This window comes from Ictalurus punctatus, chromosome 2 (assembly GCF_001660625.3).
Source record: "Ictalurus punctatus breed USDA103 chromosome 2, Coco_2.0, whole genome shotgun sequence".
Taxonomy (NCBI): domain Eukaryota; kingdom Metazoa; phylum Chordata; class Actinopteri; order Siluriformes; family Ictaluridae; genus Ictalurus; species Ictalurus punctatus.
This window is the reverse complement of record NC_030417.2, coordinates 4922483-4942923: the sequence shown is the minus strand read 5'-3', so window position 1 is coordinate 4942923 and position 20441 is coordinate 4922483. Positions and strand designations below refer to the sequence as shown.

Below are 20441 nucleotides of genomic sequence, written 5' to 3'. Positions count from 1 at the left end.
TCGAGGAACCCCAGATGAGATCGGCTGAGAGCAGGAAATAGAGCTCACTAATTCCACAGCAAAGGTTCTCCTATATAAATAGGATGAGAACCACTTTAGGGAACGCCCATTAATCAGGGCCTTGACTCCGCTCAGCAGAGCTTTACTGCACAGGTTCTTATCGTTGCTATAAAATAATGGAAACGATGAAAGAAAAAGTCAAAAACAAAAAAGAACCAAAAACAGTTTAGAGTTAAACCTCAGGGTAATCTCAGTGGATAATCTCACCTTTGTACATTTGTACCTAAGAACTGCTGCTGGACTCATACTTAGATCAGACTATCCCAGGACTCTTCTTCATAATATGCTTCAGGACTGTTTGACTTTTTAGAATATAATGAATTATTACAGCACTATCTGATATCAGGGCTGCTATTTAAACATGACATCCCTTATTATTACTAAAGTTACACCAGATATGTTGTGTTAATACCTCAATCAAATCCATTTTATTTATTTATTTATTTATTTTTACGTATTCCATTAATAATTAAACATTAAACAGTTAATGACTCTCCCTCTCTCTCGCTCATTAAAAATGTAAATGCTCGTAACAGATTATTGTGTATTGTGATATTGTTTATTGTTAAAAGCACTATTCAAATATCCAAAGGTGTCCAGCAGACCACTGTGAGCAAATCAGAAGATAAAAACAAGGTCTTTTGTTCAACGCGTGATTAGCAAACAATTCCAGATGTGACCCCCAAAGATGTCCTCCTAAAGATGCCTGAACAATTCTGAGTCTTGAATGTACGGCTTACGTGCACAGCATGATAGTGCCCTCTGGATACGTCTTGTACTGGAGACAGCACTGCAGCACCAGATCGCCATTATCCTCCACGTTCAGCCTGCCTGAAACAATGTTAACAAACAGCGCCATCACCTGGTGAGCTGCTGCATGCATTCATACAAAGAACAAATAAAAAAACACACAAACACACAAAATCAGCAGCTCACAGGCAGCGTGAGACACTTGCTGCATGGACTGGCTCCATAGACGTGGCTCCTGGTTCTTCAGGGAGGTGTAGATGTAGTCCACAGCTGGCCTTTGACAGTTTCCTGCTTTTTAACGAGTCCAGCCCTTGTAGAACCACCCAGGGAACCAGCAGCGTCGGGAACCCCAGAGATGCAGCACAGAAAGAGTTACTTAACCAGTTAAACCCGATCTCCTTGCTGTCAAAAATCAAATACTGTTTAAATCTGAATGATCAAGTTTACATATTTTTTCTCTTTATATCAATAGTAGTCGTGTTGTAGTACTAGAGCGATGGAAAAACTGTCCAAAATGCAAAATAAAAATACACTAAACACTAAAACAGTTTTCTGCATTGAAAGGCTCACCAAATAAAAAATCCCACCTTGAACCAAGTATTCTAATTAATAAATATATAACTAGATTTTTTTTGGTATTTTTCAAATATTACATTTGCAGATATGAGAAGTAACTCCAAGTATATCATCTTTCACTCTTCTTTATAGAGGATGTTGACACCACCCACCCACCCACGCACGTACTAACGCAGACATACTCACTGACCACTTTATTAGGAACATTTATGCTCATTCATGCAGTGATGCAATCAGCCAATCACGTGGCATCAGCAGAGTGCATCAAATCACACAGATACAGGCCAAGAGCTTCATTTCATTCCAGTTCAAATTCCATCTACTGAAAGAGTTCTGATACACGTGCTTAAAAGCAAAGTGAATTTTCCTCATAATGGTGAGTTTTATTGGTTACTAGTCCAACAAGTGTGCGGACTAGGATGCCTGAGAAAAACAAGATCTGTCGTACAATCTGTAATTCCAATTTCTGCTCTTTTTAGAATAATATTTAGAATTAATAAATGACGCCATCTTGTGGCCGTTTTGAGATTGCGAGCAGGACCGTGATTGCAGCACTAAATCTGAGGGGAGACGATTCAACAACAACATGCACAGGTAAAGTATACTTGCTTTAATTAACTGATGAACTTTATTTAACATAACAGCCATTAATGCACAAACGAGATGTGTTACATAAACGCTTGCTATGTAGTTTAGGAAATAGAGACGAACTCACAGAATCATGTAATCTGTTCATCTCATCGAAGCTTTTATTTAAAAAAAGAAAAAAAAAGAAAAAAAAAGGAAAAAAAGGACACTTTAGTAACAGTGCACTTTATTTTTTGTACACTTATAGACCATTTTATTTATTCGTGTATAAATAAGAGTTGTTTTATTTTGTATGCAAGGAGGAAGTGAAATTGACAAAATTGTTATAAATAAAACGGTTTGTTCAGTTCAGTGGTGGTGTTATCTTTGTGTCAAAAACAGAAGTAAAACAGTAAATAAATATCGATTCTGGATATAGGTTATGGGGCATGTAAACATGCGAATAATCGGGATGGGTTATAAAAAAAAATCAATATCAGTCGCTCTCATACTTGAGCATGTGACCACTGTCTTCCTACCTCCCAGTCCATGGGATCTAATCCTCTTCACAAAGTCCAGGTGGCTGAGGAGAACATTGGTGTCGAGCACAATGAGGAGGTCCTGCTGCTGTTTCTGACCTTGAGATGTCACAAACACACAAACACACACACACACACACACACACACACACACACACACACACACACACACACACACACACACGTATGAAACAGCAAAGCGCTAGCCTACATGGACACATTTTGATTTGGTCTAATAGTTTGTGCAAGAGAGTACAATAGAGTCCAGTAGAGTTCGGTATGCTCAAACATAGTCATACACACACATTTTTACTCACGTACTCCTTATTATATCAGGTGCAAGCATTCCCTGATGCTCAAGAAGGCAAAAACAATACATTAAGAGCTGGGGGGGGTAAACTTTTGAACAGGATGATCTGTGTAAATTATTATTATTTTGTTTGAAGATCTTATTTTTTCATTTAGTACTGCCCTTCAGAAGCTAAATAAGATATTTACATGTTTCTCAGAAGACAAAAAAATGATTTACACCGATCATCCTGTTCAATAGTTTACACCCCCCTGGTTCTTAATGTATCGTGTTGCCTTCTTGAGAATCAGTGAACTTTTGCACCTTCTGTAATAGTCGTGTACGAGTCCCTCAGTTGTCCTCAGTGTGTAAAGATGGATATTAAACCATATAGTTGCTGTTGTAAATGGCTCAAACGTGCAGAAGATGCTGGAAAACTAAAGAATGTGCAGGACCTGGAGGATTTTTCTGAAGAACAGTGGGCAGTTTAACTGCTCAGGACAAACAAGGGACTCGTGAACAACCATCACAAAACAAACACAGTCGTTGATCATCCAGGTAACAACACACAGTATTAATAATCAAGCGTGTGTAAACTTTTGAACGGGGTAATTTTTATAAATTCAGCTATTATCTATATGTAAACATCTGTCATGTGAAAACGCTTATTAAAGACTGTACTAAATAAAAAATAACAGGGGATTTTTATGATCCATCTTATTTTGTTAAAAGTATTAAGATTTTGCAGATTCAACAAGGGGTGTGTAAACTTTTGGGCACAACTGTATTTGCAACGCGTTGCATTTCATTTTCAAACTCGACTCGATTGTACGTTTTCATGCACGCCCATTTACCCAGTGGTGACATTTCTGAGTGCAATGGTGGCGCTCTCGTCTGCCGGGTCTACGTCCATGCTGGTCAGCTCTCCGTAACTCTTCTCCACCTTCACGTGCAGTTGTCTGTTGGAGCGAGCCAGATGCAGCTCCTCAACTATCTGCATCTACAGTCGTAACAGAACAACGTGACGCCCAAAAACACACACAGTCTTCATTCTAAGGGATGGACAATTCCATTAAACTAACCTCATAATCATTATCACTGGTTTCTGTGCACTCAGTAGAAGCGTCGTAACAACAAGCCTGAAAAAGAAAGTCCGAAGTCTTAATGAACTTCATAACTGACAAAATGGGATATACATAACTGTTTTTTTCTTTAAGAGCGAGTTTTTGTTTTTAATCATGGAATCCCAAACTTAATCCTGGCTGACTGGATAATTGTATGCATGAGTAGGTGTACAGGTGTTCTTATTAAAGTGTCCGGTATACTATATACAAAACTTCAGCATAATACACCATCATCAGCTACGAGATTCTGAGGCTGAGGTGAAGATAAATACCTAACCTCACCTGCTCACATGCTTGTTTTTGTCCCTGCGACTGCTTCTGTGTCTCTCTCTGTCCCCTAAAACAACATATAATAATGAAGAACAGGCAGGAATGAACAATTTCAAACATGTAATGCTTTAAGAATCTCCCCATCCTTACCTGATCCTCGCTGGAGGACGATGACGATCTGCGTTACTTTCGCTCTTTCTTATGCTTCTTTGTTCTGGTCTTTTTTCTGGGCGTCACTGCTGCCTGTGAGGATATACAATGATGTGAATTCGACCGGGACATGACTGAATCTCAGATGTTTCCTTACTAGCTGTAGAAGTATAAAGTATAGTACAATCGTACCATACTATAGTATAGTTGTAGATATATTACGCAATATATATATATATATACACACCGATCAGCCATAACATTAAAACCAGTGACAGGTGAAGTGAATAACATTGATTATCTCGTTACAATGGCACCTGTCAAGGAGTTGGATATATTTATTAGGCAGAAAGTGAACAGTCGGTTCTCGAAGTTGATGTGTTAGAAGCAGGAGAAAAAGGGCAAGCGTAAAGATCTCAGCAGAACCTGCGTCACTCCACTCAGAATCGAACCAGTGACCCTGGAGGCAGTGCTACCCCATACACACCATACATACCCCACAGCAACACAAACTACCCTCTCTAACTGTACACGCAGGTGTACAAACAAGGTAGGTATCATAAATAATAAAGTGGTAAGTAAGTGTACAGAGTGTGACGGCTGTGCTGTGAGCGGTCTGTCATCTCTGATCACCGGTGGTTCCTTTCTACTGATGGACAAGAAGAAGGTGGCTGACAAACTGTGTACAGCAAAACAGTATAAAGATTCAGGATGGTGTACGTACAAAAGTGATTATATGTACCTAATAAATAAAATGTGTATCTTCAATAGGAAGCTTTTGATAGCAATAAGATGTTGGGTAAATAACAGAGGTTATAAAGTAATATTATAAATTTGCTAGGCTTTTTTTTCTGTATTGGCATAACGTCCTCTGGATGAATGAATAAACCTGAATGGACTACATGTTTATCAGCTTTCTATCATTATAAGGTTTGATCTGGGTTAAGAATGAATGAAAGATAGATTAGACTAATACTAAGGTCACTAGTTTACTTCCTTACTAACCTCTTACTCCTTACTAACTCATTTTAACTGTGTTGCTAACTTGGTGCCTTCATTTATTTAAAAAAAAAAAAATTTTTGCCATTATGTCTAACTAACATTAATTCTTCAAACAAAGCTCATAATTTCACCAAACCGTTAAACTTTAAGCTCTTCTTGTGTCACTGGGATATTAAACTGAGAGAAAATGTCACTTGCCGGAGTTTAACAGATTGGACCGAGTATCTCGCTGCTTCAAATTCAGACGTGTTGTTATTTTTATTCCACTCGTATTCAGGATTAGGATGTAACCCGAACAGCCAATCGGAGCGCAAAAATGGGTCGGTGTTAACCAATCACAGCGCTGGAGGCGGGATTCATCGGAATATGGGTAGAAATGTAAATAACCGTTCTCGTATTCAAGATTGTGATTGGGTAAACGTGATATCACGTGTGAAGCATGGAGGATTTAGATTGGCTAGGTTTGCTCTGATGGTGAAACACACAGGATTGTGATTGGATGCATTATTTATTTATTTATTTCGCGAGCAGGTTTTTATCAGTTGAGTTCACATGGCGCAGGGATGATGTTGTTTGTACCGAAATGCGGAAGTTAGCATCACACTGGTTCCCGCGACAAAAACCTAATAGGATTTTCCCATAGGCTTTTGGATTATCGCAAAAAATAAGCTCTGTGATCAACAAAAGTGAACAATACTAACACGTTGTGTCCATCAAGATAATTTTCACAAATAAACAACTTTTTGAAGTTTGAAGCCTAAATACAATCCCCAGAAATACAATGCTAACCGTATGCTATAAACGAACTACACCACAGTCGCTCGACTTCAACGTCACCATCACCAAGCTTCCGACAACTTTTCCAAACTTGATTTAAAAACATTTTCCGTAATACAGATTTACTCTGTGGGTGAATCTTCATCCCCATATTTTTTTTGGAATTGTGCACAACAAACCTGAACCAGTTTATCTGCAAAGTTTTTCCTGTTTGACGTGATGACGTTTAATGTCCCCGACAACGTCTGTAGTCCCATTTAGCAACCACCTTTTCCAAATACACGTAAACGCTTAAAAATAATGAGTAGGGTATTACTGGTGTATTTTATGTCGTAGAATATTTTGAGCTTGTGTTCACCACAGACCTTATTTCAGGCTTTTAACAAAAATCTCATTCAAAAAAGCCATTGACTTCGGGACGATTAAACCGGAAGTACTAAAATGCTAACTCAATTCCGGGTTTCGGCGTTACAAAATGACGTCATCCTTGCCTCCCGCTATACAGTCAGGAAAACACAATTTTAATTTATTTTATTATATTTATTTATTTATTATTTTGATTAATTAAGATGAAACATTTTCAAACAACATTGCAAAACATCCTCACAACAAAGAGTGTAAAGTCCACGAACCAGGCACCATAGCACCAAGAAAGAAGAGGAATAAGACCCTTTTCCTTCCCTTAACCATAGGGGTCTTCTAAATAATAATAATAATAACAATAATAACAAAACAACAACAACAATAATAATAATAATAATAATAATAATTCATGAAACAAGGATGTAACTTTTTTCTTTTTCATTATTTTAAGTGATTCTAAGTAAATAAATAATTCTTTTTTGAAAGATGTAAACCAGGACTTCATATATTTCAACTTGTGTACAAAATCTTTCTCAAAAGCAATAAATTGTTAACAAGAAGTTTGACTTTTTTGTCTTCCATTAACATACCAAATACAACATGATTTTGTCTTATTTATTTGTTTTGTGTCTAGGCGTTTAGATACGGTATGTCCTCCCGAAATGTTTTAACAAAACTACACTCAGAATAGATGGTCAGATGTTTCTATACGGTCGTCACAAAAGCTGCAGCTGTTATTGTCGAAATTAAACATCTTTCTTAACTAATCATTTATAAGATACACATTATTTAAGACTTTAAAAGGATTTTTTAAAAAAAAAAAAACATTTGGGGGAACAGGAAAGCCAGTGTAGTCTGTCTGACACTTCCTACATTCAATTTCAGGAAATAAATCCAAAATTAAGTTTCTTTTACCTGATACAGGATGCAAAACTTCACCAAACATACTTCTTTAATGACCTGTTTGAGACAATGTTTCCAGAATTTCACATCCATGTATGACGAGTGTAATGTTAAGGCAGTTGTAGAATTGAACAATTTTCACCATTATTAAAATTACTTGTGGAATGGCTTTAACTATACTGGGCAGCATTGTTTAATACATCTACTGATTTCAAAAAATGTGAGGATCCTTGTAATAAAGAAATGCAACCATTTGTGTTATAAAGTTTAAATAATCTAGCGTAAGTGCTGTAACCATAAACTGATGCTCTGTTTTATCAGGAGCTTCGTGAAAGTCAAGAAACAGAACAAACCCATTGTCTACAAACGATGTAGGTTCTACAAACGATGTTATTTATCTGAGGGATAAAAAGTTTGATTGAATCAAAACATAGTTTTCTCTCCCAGCTTTTCTCATATTAATGTTTTCCAGCCTAGTTTGTTATAAGAGCAATTTTGATCTTTATTTACAGCAAGCAGAAAATGTCTTTCATAAAGTCCTCCTCTTCTAACAAATGAGTTTTAAATAATTGCATATTAGTTACAAATCTTTAAAGAAGTTATATTTCAATCAAACTTTTTCCATGTATATATAAGATTTCACAAAATGGTGAACTAATAAAAAAAAATTCTTGATACTTCTTCCTGATTGAGCTGAAGTTTTGGAGCATTGAAAACTTAGACCGCAGCGACATCTGGTGGTGTGTAGTAATTATTGCAGCCAGAAATCCGAGGCTGTTGGTTTAATCATTTTAATCCGTTATGATTCTGATAAAATTCTGTGCTTCAACTGTGTTTATTTATATGAAAATATTAGGGATGTGATTGTGCTAAAATAAAACTTTCAAATATCATGCTCCACTGTAATTTTGTATTTATTTTTATCACTGCAAATAGTATGAAAATGTATAAGCTACAAACAAGCTACAGGAATTTGACAAATATTTCAAGTAAAAGCTTTAATATATTTTCAAATGATGCGAATATTATAGAATATTATATTATTTAAGAAGTGTGTGCACAAGCAAAACCAAGAAGAGCGAGAAACTTAACGTAAAGAAAACAGAAAAAAATGTTTAGACCTGGTGAGATGCCTGGAAGACTTAGAATATGACAAACAGAAAATAAAAGAGTGTAGACATGATTGTGCATTCAACAAGATCCTTATAGATCATTAAATGAAATCATGTTAATGTCTGTGCAGAGGTTTGCATGTCCTCCTTGTGGTTGTGTGTGCGGTTTCCTTTCACTGTCTAAAAACATGCAGGTTTACTATGTTAGATTGCCCCCAGGAGTGAATGTGTGTGAATGGTGTTCTGAGATGGACTGGCGTCCCATCTGAATTCTCCCACCTTGTGCCCAGTGTTGCTGGGATAGAGTTCGAATCCATGACAACACTGACCAGGATAAAACAGTTGCTGAAGAGGAATTAATAAATAAATTAATTAACCCTATAGCTGCACCATGCTGTTTATAAGCCATAGTCCATAAGTTTCCTTCTCTTCTTCTCTTTATGGAAAAGAGGATGCTATGTTCCAGGCAATGTGAGATTTGCTCTGTGCTAAAAGACTGACTGCTAAGGGTGTCAGATGTAATCTATGCCGTGCAACCACAGGATTGGTTCATGTCAGCGGTTCATGCACAATGCCTATTTCCAGCACTTGGTCTCACAGTGGAATAAGCTGCACAATTCATCAGCATGAGGCTGGTTCACTGCCACTCTGACAAGTGGCAGACATTATTAAAGACTGACAGCAGGTGTAACAGCATTTCCCCTCCTCACATGTGCTAGAGTCCTTTAAGGCCCCTCTTTACAAGATTCTGCAGGATGCTAAATTACAATCATGTCACTTTATGACTTTGTTGCAAGGTCATACACATGCCTCTGACAAGTATTAGCAGTTTATAAAACCACAGTTGCATGCATAACTAGCGTTCTCATGGTACTTCAGAGCCACTGTGAGACACTCAGCATGTCAGAGGGACTGCAAGACCAGGGCAGGGCAGTGGGGACTGATGGGAAAATGGCTACTTCCTCTTTCTCAAAGTTAATGAAAGTTGTGCAATGCACAGAGAATACTGTGTGATACTCCACACTCAACAAGCACTCTATCATGCACCCTTTAACATGCTGTAAGGACCGTTTTCACAACAGTTTCACCACATCTAGTTTAGAAACACAAATTCAGTCCAGAGAGACTTTCCCACGACAGTCACAAACAAGAACTTCTACAGCAGTCATCTTACGCAAAACAGGGTGATGACAAAAGCGTTCTAGAACATATAAGTGGTGTCTCAGTGGTTAAAGTCTCTGGGTTGCCGGTCAGAAGGTCAGGAGTTCAAGCCCCAGCACTGCCAAGCTACCATTGTTGGGCTCTTGGGCGAGGCCCTTAACCCCCAATTGCTCAGTTGTATAAATGAGATAAATGTAAGTCGCTCTGGATAAGGGCATCTGCTAAATGTCATAAATGCAAATAAAAAACAAATGACACAAAATAAATGATAATAAATGACACGAACATTAAAAATATAATTTGCAGGATTATCCATCAGCACACAAATATGATTAAATCTGCTATTTATGGTCAAATAATAATAAAAAAAAAGCCACAGTATAATAAACTAAGCCAGAATTGTGAATCCTGTGCTTCCCATTGGTGTGTATTTAATATACTGCATGTATTCAGTATTATTCTAGATATTTACTGTGGATTAGTTTGTTAGAATGCTGGCATATTCAGTTTTGTCTCCAGCGTTGATCTGGACCCGTGCTGCTCCGGCTGTGTTCACGTGGGTTACAGTAGAGTAAGTAACACCAGGTTCAGTCTGTGGAAAGACAGAACCAGAAAATTATACATATAACACACACACACACACACACACACACACACACACACACACACACACACACACACACACACACCAGTTTCTAGTGCTTTTATACATCTGAGCAGTTGAGGGTTAAGGGCCTTGCTCATGGTCCAGCAGCAGAACTGGGATTTAAACTCACAACTTTCCAAGGAGAGCTCCAATGACGCAACCATTCAGCTAAACACTGCCATGTGGTTCTGATAGAAGCAGCAGAAGACATTTTCCTATAACTCACTGTTCAGTGAAAGCATGTGTGGTTCATGTGTGTTACCTGCAGTGTATCACAAATACAACTAAATCTCTAAAGGTAGAAACAAATCTGCTATAACTGTTACTGTAGAAGCCATGCAGAATTAAATGGAGATTAAATTAAGAATACAGTAGGACTCTGATGGACGATGAGAATTTGATGAATTTTTATAGTTCCTTTTCAGTCATTTATCTTCTGATTCAAAGACATTAAAGATAATAATAAAAATGCAGCTGAGCTCAGGCCTGCATGTACACTAACCTGATCCTTCTGCTTTCTCTTACAGTCCGGACGTCCTTCAGTGATCACCTTCTCTCCACATCTTCCTCCTAAAGAGAAAAGACCTCAGAAATCACACCTCTAGTGGAAACTACACAATTTCATTTTCCTTATCCAGAGACACTTACAGAAGTGCTGCTGCTTCTACAGGTTTCAGTTCATCAATCTCAGAATCTGTTTTGTGTGTGTGTGTGTGTGTGTGTGTGTGTGTGTGTGTGTGTGTGTGAGTGTGTGTGCACGCATGCGTTGTACCTTTGCGTTTCCAACAAATAAATGCCACTACACCGGGTATCACCAACAATAAACCCGCCACAATGCCGAAAACTGTGCAATAAAACACACCAAAATATTAATAAATGTAATAATACAGATATGTTTTTTCATTGCTGATGAAAAGTTTTGGCACCTAGAGGGAGGCTGCTGTGTGTTTGCTGTTTATCTTGTTCCAGTGTTGTTGAGGATGATGCAGGTGGAGAGTTTGTTGTTTTACTCTGAGGCAGTTCTGATGGAGGTGTTGTGTCTGTTTTCCTCGAGTGTGTTGAAGTTTCTCTTCTTCCTACTGAAAAGACAAAACTTATTAAAACTAATGACTGTTTTTATCACTGTTAGTAATATGGCACATGACACTGGAGTAAAGCATGCTCACAGTCATTAATGAAAACATGTACTGTACTAATAAGAATGAATGATTTTAGTTCATATGGAAAATACGTTTTGGGATAATTTGAGAATTGGTACATGCAACAAGCAGATAATTGTTTGTTTGTTTATTTGTTTGTTTATATTTAATTTATTCAGGACTGCACCATATTTTAGTGTTGGTTTATTAGGAAAGGTTCACGTCTGTTAATATAAAGCTGACAGCTGATGGTGAGAGCGAAAAACAAGTCATGAGGTTGAAGGAATTGTCCAGTTTGTCATTAAGAGTTTTACTTAAACACACAGGGTCAGTAGTGGATCATCATCAGCTGGACTCAAATTCCTAATCTCTTGTTTCTCAGCCCAGATCCTAACTACTACTGTGTGTGTTACACTATCTTGTGATCATGTGTGCATTTTTGATTTTTTTTTTAATCTCAGAGAGCTACTTGCAGTTAAACAGCTGTAGTTAGACACCATGTTACAACTACATCTGAAAATAAAGACCACTTGCAGAGAGTAATTCTACAGAATTTCTTTAAGTTGATCAGTTTAAATAAGGCGTAATGCAGGAAGTGAAGATGGTCACTGACAGAGAGACAGCAGAAAAAGGTGTGAAATTCACACGCATCTATTTACAGCTAAGACCAGAATGAAGACGTGACAGTTACAAGTTACAGGAAAATAACTTTTCTATTACACTTTATATGACTCAAAGTCAAATTAATTTATATAGCACATTTAAAACACAAATGTTGAACTACGTGCTGCACATCATGCATAATAAGGAATACATTAAAATAGAGCATAAAACATCATTAACATAAATATATAAATAAATAATTACTATAAGAAAACAAACCAGATATAACTAAGACCAGAGAATAAGCAGCTAGACAGGGCAGATTATAGATAAGCCTGCGTGAAGAAATGAGTTTAATATAAAGGGTGATTAAAATAAATTTATTGTAGGGGAAGATCTGGTAAGGAGGGGCAAGCTATTCCAAAGCCTCGGTGCCATTACAGAAAAGGCTCTAGCACCTTTGGTTTGTAATCGTGAGTTTGGAATGGTCAGTAACAACTGAGAGGAGGATCTGAGCGAACGTGTGGAAGAGCGAAAGCTGAGGAGATCTGAAATATATACGGGGCGAGACCATGCAAGACTTTAAAAACAAACAATAGGATCTTGAAATCAATTCTGTATTTCACCGGTAACTAGTGGAGTGAGGCTAAGATGGGTCTTACGTACTCTCTCTTTTTGGTCCCAGTCAAAAAGCGAGCTGCAGCGTTCTGCACAAGTTGCAAGCGCAAGATTGAAGACAGGCTAATTCCAGCATACAGGGCATTGCAGTAATCAAGCCCTAATGAAATAAAAGTGTGAATAACAGTCTCACGATCTTTAAATTTGAGAAAATATTTTAACTTGCAAAAGTCCCCTAAGCTGGAAAACTAGCTCTGACAACAGAATGTGTTTGTCAAACTGTACTTCCGAATCGAAGATCACCCCCAGATGTTTGACCTGGGTAAGAATGTGGTCTTGTAGGGGGCCCAGATTTCAGCTAAGACTTTCTATCAAATGTGAAGGACCAAACAGCATTCCTTCAGTCTTTTTCTCATTTCGCTGGAGGACATTTTCATCCATCCAGCACTTTATATGTGTCCGTCTTAAATGTTATGAAGGTGAGGACAGATGCAAGTGCAGTTAAAGATTTTTATTTCAGAAGGTCAGGCAGACAAATCCAAACCATGAGACAGTAGTGTGGTCGAAATAACGGGCAATGGGTCAGGCGATCTACAAACAGGCATAAACTGGGCAGGGCTAGAATCAGACACGTGAAACAAGAAACAAGGTCAATAAACATGAATAAAAAACGAGAAACAAGAAACGACCGCTTGGTAAGGAAATAACACTAAATACTACTCAAGGTACAAAGAGACACAAGGGGGTTAAATGACAAACGTAATCAGGGGTGAAACACAAGACAGCTGAAAACAATGTCGTCACACCTATTGGAAACAACCAATGACAATACAGGGGTGGAGACAGGACAAAAACCATAACAAAAGCACATGTAGAAAGTAAACAAAGTCAATGTCACTGAAGCCCCAAAAGCGTGCGTTCGCTAAGAGCTCATGCATCGGCTCGCGCTTCGAGCTCGCGCTTCGGGTTTCCGAACACGCTGCGTGCTACAGCGCTAGCTCGAGGGGAAGTCGTGACAATATGAGTCATTATAGATCCAGACATTGTCAGAGATATAATTCAGTAAATAAATGTAATAAAAGATGTGTTTTTCATTGCTGATGGAAAGTTTTGGCACCTAGAGGGAGGCTGCTGTGTTTGCTGTTTACCTTGTTCCAGTGTTGTTGAGGATGATGCAGGTGGAGAGTTTGTGGTTTTACTCTGAGGCGGTTCTGATGGAGGTGTTGTGTCTGTTCTCCTGGAGCTTGTTGAAGTTTCTTTTTTTTCTATTGGAAACATTGTTAATGTACAAAGATACCCTTTTTAAGTTCCACCCCACCTACCCACGGTCCATGTAATCTCCCCACACACACACACAGTGGGGGGAAATAAGTCTTGAACGTTTTCAGTAAATATATTTCCATGAAATTTTCACCAGACATCATTATTAACTCAAGAAATTCAGAAATATAAAGAAATCCAAACATAATTCCAAGTCCATAAATAAAGTTCTGTGTAATAAAGTGGAATGATGCAGGAAAAAAGTATTGAACACGCTAACTGAAATGGATTTAATACTTAGTGGACGCTTCAAGACGCTTCCTGTATGCAGAAATTAATGGGTCGCAGTATTCAGGTGTGATTTTTGTCCCATTCTTCTAAACATATTGTCTTTAAATCTTGTTCAACTGGATTCGAGTCAGGTGATTGACTGGGCCATTCTAACACCTTGTTTTGTTTTCACTGAAACCAATTGAGAGTTTCCTTTGCTGTATGCTTTGGATCGTTGTCCTGCTGGAAGCTCCACCCGCGTCTCATTTTCATCATTCTGCTCAAGAATCTCCCGGTAAAGGGCTCCATTCATCGTTCCTTCAATTATATGAAGTCTGCCAGTACCATGCGACGAAAAACAGCCCTCACCATGATGATTCCACCTCCAAACTTCACTGTTGTTGTAGTGTTTTTAGGGTGATGTGCAGTGCCATTTCTTCTCCAAACATGGTGTGTAGTATGACAGCCAAAAAGTACATTTTTGCTCTCGTCTGACCAGACTACACTCTCCCAGTATTTCATAGGCTTGTCCAAATGAGTCGTAGCAAACTTTAACCAAGCTTCAACATGCCTTTTCTTCAGTAATGGTGTCTTGTGGTGTCTTGTGGCATGGCCTATTGTTTTCTCTGTGACGATGGTACCTGCTGCCGCCAAGTGTTTCTGGAGCTCTTTCCGAGTGGTTCTTGGCTCTTGGGCTACTCTTCTGTCGATTCTTCTGGTCAGAAACCTTGTGAGGAGCTCCTGTGCATGGCCGGTTGATGACGGAGTGATGTTGCTTCCACTTGTGGATAATGGCCCCTATTGTGCTTACTGAAAGACTCCAGAAGTTTTGAAATATGTCTGTATCTGTTTCCATCAATATGTTTTGCAACAATAAGGTTGTGAAGGTCTTGGGAGAGCTCTATTTTTTGTTACATTTATGTTGCCATTGGTTTGTGAAGATTCAAATATTAATTTAACAGTTCAGTGTTGAGAAGGACTCGGACTTAAGTCTAGCTCGGCTCCTTTTGGACTTGGTCTCAACGCGAACTTGACAAAAGTGGACTCGACCCAACACTACTGTGCACCAACTTGGTCATAAAGATATCTAAACGGAAAGCTAGAACTTTAGCATAGAAGTTGATGTCACTATTTAAAAGAGACAATGGTCTGTGATTCCAACATTGAGTCAATTCCTTGTCAGGCTTAGGTAGCAGAGTAATAATGACCATACTAGCACTATAATTGAAAGAACTCTCTCGAATAGAGTGATTAATTGTATTTAACAACCACAACTCTTCCAAAAAGTAAGATATAATTCTGGAGGGATTCGATCCCATCCCAATGACTTCCCCTTCTTCATGGCTATAAGAGCTTCCTTTAATTCTTCTAATGAAATTGGAAGATTCAGAAGTGCACATTCTATCTATCATCATCAGATAGATATGGAAGAGTGAGAGCCTGAAGAAAGTCATTACATGCCATCTCACAAAAACACAATACAGAAACATAAATGCTATTTAAGCATATTTATATGAAGTAGCACTGAACAGATATCAAGTCATATTTGTAAAATAGGCAAACAGAAACAGAAGAACAGTGTGACAAATTCAGGGGGCATCATCTGGGTGCAGTGTAGGAGAGCTGCCCCACTCAGCTGTACAACTCCCGTCTGCAACACTTTACAGCATCCCAGAGAAAACGAGGATTATCCCCTGAACCGGTATTCACCTCTATAAACCACAGTGTATTGTTAAAATGCAGCCTTGATTGGTACAGACACAAAAGAGATTTTAGCTGAGACTACACTGTGGTCAGATATAGAGGACATAATTACAGCACTGTGTATTTCTGAATATGAAGCAGAAGATATGAGAATATAATCCAGTCTAGAGTAACTTTCATGTGTGTAAAAATAGAAGGTGTACTGCCTCATAGTGGGATGAAGAGTGCGATATACATCAATTACTCTAAAATCGGACATAAATCTACAGAGCAGTAGTCAATAAAGACTGTGTTAAATGATTATGCAATCAGGAGCGATCAAGGCATGCATCAGCTACTGTGTTCATATCAGCACCGATGATTAGGAAACAATCCCGGATTCGCAGTAAAGTTAAGTAGTTAAAACAGGAAAACAATTTCACTCAGCGTGTAAATTGAAATAAAAGTGAAATTCTGACCCGCTATATATGCTTTTATGAATGATACACTACCATCCTCACAGCTATATCTTTCCAAGATGTTAAAAGAAAGCCTTCAACACGACAAATGAACTCCGAAATTTACTGTCTGATTAAGTTGATGCAGCAACATAATAAAATTTATTAGAGAACCTCTGGACGTCTGATTTCCTCAAACGCGACTCTTGATTAAGTTCCAGGTCAACGTGCTGTCTATGCAAATAATTAAGACAGGAAGCTCACTTAATGTGACCATTCAATCTGTTCACATTCCAGATAATTATATGAGGAGTTTCTGTTGCCATATGTTATGAGTGCAAAAGTAATATAAACAAACAGTCGAGAAAGCATAAAACAATCAACTGAACCTTCAAATGACACATAATACTACAGAGGGAGAAATACCCACCCACCATGATCGTCTCAATATCCACAGACACCCAACTTACCACAAAGCTAAGAAAACATATGGAAGAGAAGAACAAAACAAAACCCCATGGGTGAACCAATAACCATCTGTTGGACAACGGGACCCAGAGAAAGGTGGCAGACACTACAGCATACACCTTTGCCCCACCCATTTTTAACATCCATCCATCCTCTATACCACTTATCCTTCATGGTTGGGGGGAACCTGGAGCCTCTCCCAGGGAGCATGGGGCACAAGGCGGGGTACACCATCACATACACATTTACACACATATTAACACCATTCATACACTTTGGACATGCCAATCAGCCTACCATGCATGTCTTTGGACTGGGAGAGGAAACCGGAGTACCCAGAGGAAACCCCCCACAGCAGGGGGAGAACATCCAAACACCACACATACAGGGCGGGAATCGAACCCCCAACCTTGGAGGTGTGAGGCGAATGTCCTAGCCACTAAACCACCCACTGTTAACACATTAATAACAAACACAAAGAATAGTTTGTCAAACAGGCCATCGGTATATGGCTAATAACATTTTCCTTCACACTAACAACTGACCCGATGTCTCCATAAAAACATCCAAATTAGTATTATAACCCCAATTCCAAAAAAGTTGTGACGCTGTGTAAAATGTAAATAAAAACAGAATGCAATGATTTGCAAATCTCATAAACCCATATGTTATTCACAATAGAACCTAGAAAACATATCAAATGTTTAAACTGAGGAAATGTACCATTTTAAGGAAAAAATAAGGTAATTTTGAATTTGATGACCGCAACACGTCTCAAAAAAGTTGGTACGGGGAAACTAAAGGCTGGAAAAGTAAGTGTTAATAAAAAGAAAGCTGGAGGAACATTTTGCAACTAATTAGGTTAATTGACAACAGGTCAGTAACATGATTGGGAATAAAAAGAGTATCTTAGAGAGGCAGAGCCTCTCAGAAGTAAAGATGGGATGGAATCTGGATGGAAGCCTATGTTGCTCTAAAACCTGTATATACCTTTCAGCATTGATGGTGCCTTTCCAGATGTGCAAGCTGCCCATTCCATAGGCACTAATGCACCCCCATACCATCAGAGATGCAGGCTTTTGAACCGAGTGCTTATAAAAAGCTGGATGGTCCCTCTCCTATTTAGTCCTCTTTAGTTTAGAGGACACGGTGTCCATGGTTTCCAAAAAGAATTTCAAATCTCGATTCGCCTGAGGGACGAAGATCACGGGCATGCAATATCGACTTTCACCCTTGTCCCTTGCGCACAGAGATTTCTCCAGATTCTCAGAATCTTTTGATGATATTATGTACTGTAGATGATGAGATATTCATAGTCTTCACAATTTTACATTGAGGAACATTATTGTGAAATTGTTCCACAAATTGTAGACGCAGTTTTTCGCACACAGAGGTGAACCTCTGCACATCTTTACTTCTGAAAGACTCGGAAAGACTCTGCCTCTCTAATATACTCTTAATATACCCAATCATGCCCCTGTCCCTACTTTTTTGAGATGAGTTGTGGCCATCAAATGAAAAATTACCTTATTTTTTTTCTTAAAATGGTAACAGCCGGACAGCTCCTTCTGAATGTTATCTAATCTGTCTTGCAGGGTTTTAAACTGTGCTTCAGTAAACAACTGTAACTTCTCCATAACTGAAGCAATCATGGCGGTGAGAGACTCCCCCATCTTGTCCGCTTCATGTGTTTGTTCGAGTAGTGTCTGCCTGCCGGCGATCTTTCCCTGACGTGAACTCATAATCTAATAGCCAAATACCAAATAGTTAAAGAACAACCAAAAATAGTCAAGCTTGTTCACAGCCATTAATGAAAAAATTTACCTTCAACAGATACATTTTCTCTTCTTTAAAAATAAAGGTAAAACATTATTAAGATATTATTAAAACGTATTCCAATAAGTGTCAGCTGATATAAAGACTGCATTTCTCAATGTAAATGTCAAGCTGAGAGAAGACCTTGTGTAGTGATATAGATTTCTGTTGAGGTAAGGTTGTGTAATGACTTACTTTAGATCATTAGAACAACTCAGTTTGTAGCTCAGTCTCCTTCTGGTCTGTCTGTGTCACATAACGGTAATGCGGTGGCTAATAGTTTTATGCATGAGGGTAAAATTGTGTAGAAATGGACAAAGGTGACATTTCTGTAACGTGTCTCAAACGTGGAAATTGGTCTAAACGGTGACATGAAAACTTGCTTTATGTTACACAATGAAGGATTTGATGGTGACCATCACTGCACTGTAAAACAGAGTTATGTATTATTTCTCTGATTTTAAATTAGAATGAGATTGATTTTAATGTCATGTCACATTATCATATAAATTCTATGTATCAGATACAAACTTTTTGATAAAAACAACAAACAACTTTTGAAACATAAATGTTTATGAAAGCTTATGCCAGTTGTAATGAAGGGATTATACAGGTGTAATGTAGCTCTATAAACACTACAGTGTTACCAAAATAAATCACAGATTAGACTGGGAAATATGTCAAATCCAATCAGATACCGATCCAAAGTTTCAGGCCAGTCTGATATCCATAAAAAGTATTTACTATTATTTATAACTTGATTTATATTTTGTCACAATATGACTCGTTAGAGTAAAATCCTCAGTTATGGTAAATGGAGTAAACTTTTTTGTTACATATTTAACTATAATTCATTTGAACACTGATCAAGTCTGTTTTCACTGAATATCAACTTTTATTGTGTATTTAAATACTTTACCTTTAACATAAAGCCTGATGTCTCTGTGTTCCTTCTCAGTGCTGCACCTGTAGTATGTCGCATCCTCTTCTCTCAGGTCAGATATGAGCAGAGACAGATTAGCAGGAGAACTGTGATTAAACAGCTGAAGTCTGCCACGGTAGTGTTCATCATTTAACACTTCTGTCAGAGGTCCTGTTCTGAAGGTCCTCCAGGTGAATTTCTGAGGTTTGGTGTTCAGGTCAGAGCAGGAGCAGGGGAACAGCACTGAACCACCTGTGTGTCCTGTGATTGTTGTCGGATTATCAGCAGAGAGAGAACAGCCTACAGAAACAAACATACAAAAACGCACAATCTACTGAATACAATATGAAGTACAACATTTCAAAATGAATTATTATGAAAATACTTATGTTTCAGTACGTTTAATCCCTAATCTCTTGTTTCTCAGCCCAGTTCCTAACTACTTGTCACGGTTTCCCCTTTATGCAGCGCGCTGTGGAGCATGTGGGCGCGCGTGCACGAGCAAGGTGCGCGAGCACCTGCTTTTCCTTTGTTGACAACCGTGACATTTGGACACGTGCTTTTGTTACGTTTCCTCCCTGTTCTGTCATTGGCTGTTATTTCACGTGTGTCTGAAGTGCTGTCAGCCGTCAGCTCACAGCACTTCAGCTGATAATAATGGGAATTATTCAGTTGATAATAATGGGAATTATTAAAATAAAACTTAGCGAACATTACTCAAGGCAGTTTCTAATAACTTGGGTATTTTCCATTTATGCACATTCTATTTGAAAAGCAATAAAATACACAGAGTACCAAAATGATGCCCTGTCTGTGTTTTGCGCCCCGTTTCCGATCTCTCCCTGGGTGAGAACCACTGGCCTATTGTAATGACACTGGACTTAATAGATTCCGTGAGTCATGCCGAGAACAACGA

General features: G+C 38.3%; 1 protein-coding gene and 2 long non-coding RNA genes across 3 annotated transcripts in view; all 3 read right to left on the bottom strand.

Moving 5' to 3' along the window:
- LOC108256982 (transcriptional protein SWT1) overlaps positions 1 to 6423 on the bottom strand; it is a 102604-nt gene extending 96181 nt beyond the window's left edge. The window contains exon 1 of the mRNA XM_053686758.1: positions 6284 to 6423. Within this exon, the coding sequence (XP_053542733.1) occupies positions 6284 to 6361 (78 nt within the window). The 5' untranslated portion in view covers positions 6362 to 6423. The remainder of the gene's footprint in view (positions 1 to 6283) is intronic.
- Positions 2603 to 5865, bottom strand: LOC108261359 (uncharacterized). Its single transcript, XR_001811465.3, has 5 exons — positions 5522 to 5865; positions 4326 to 4414; positions 4188 to 4242; positions 3864 to 3920; positions 2603 to 3781 (listed from the first exon to the last, which is right to left on the bottom strand). It is a non-coding gene; the product is annotated as an uncharacterized LOC108261359 (long non-coding RNA).
- A 1980-nt stretch (positions 6424 to 8403) lies between the features above and the next one.
- Positions 8404 to 11136, bottom strand: LOC128635206 (uncharacterized). Its single transcript, XR_008398125.1, has 3 exons — positions 11062 to 11136; positions 10792 to 10859; positions 8404 to 10235 (listed from the first exon to the last, which is right to left on the bottom strand). It is a non-coding gene; the product is annotated as an uncharacterized LOC128635206 (long non-coding RNA).
- Positions 11137 to 20441: the final 9305 nt, after the last annotated feature.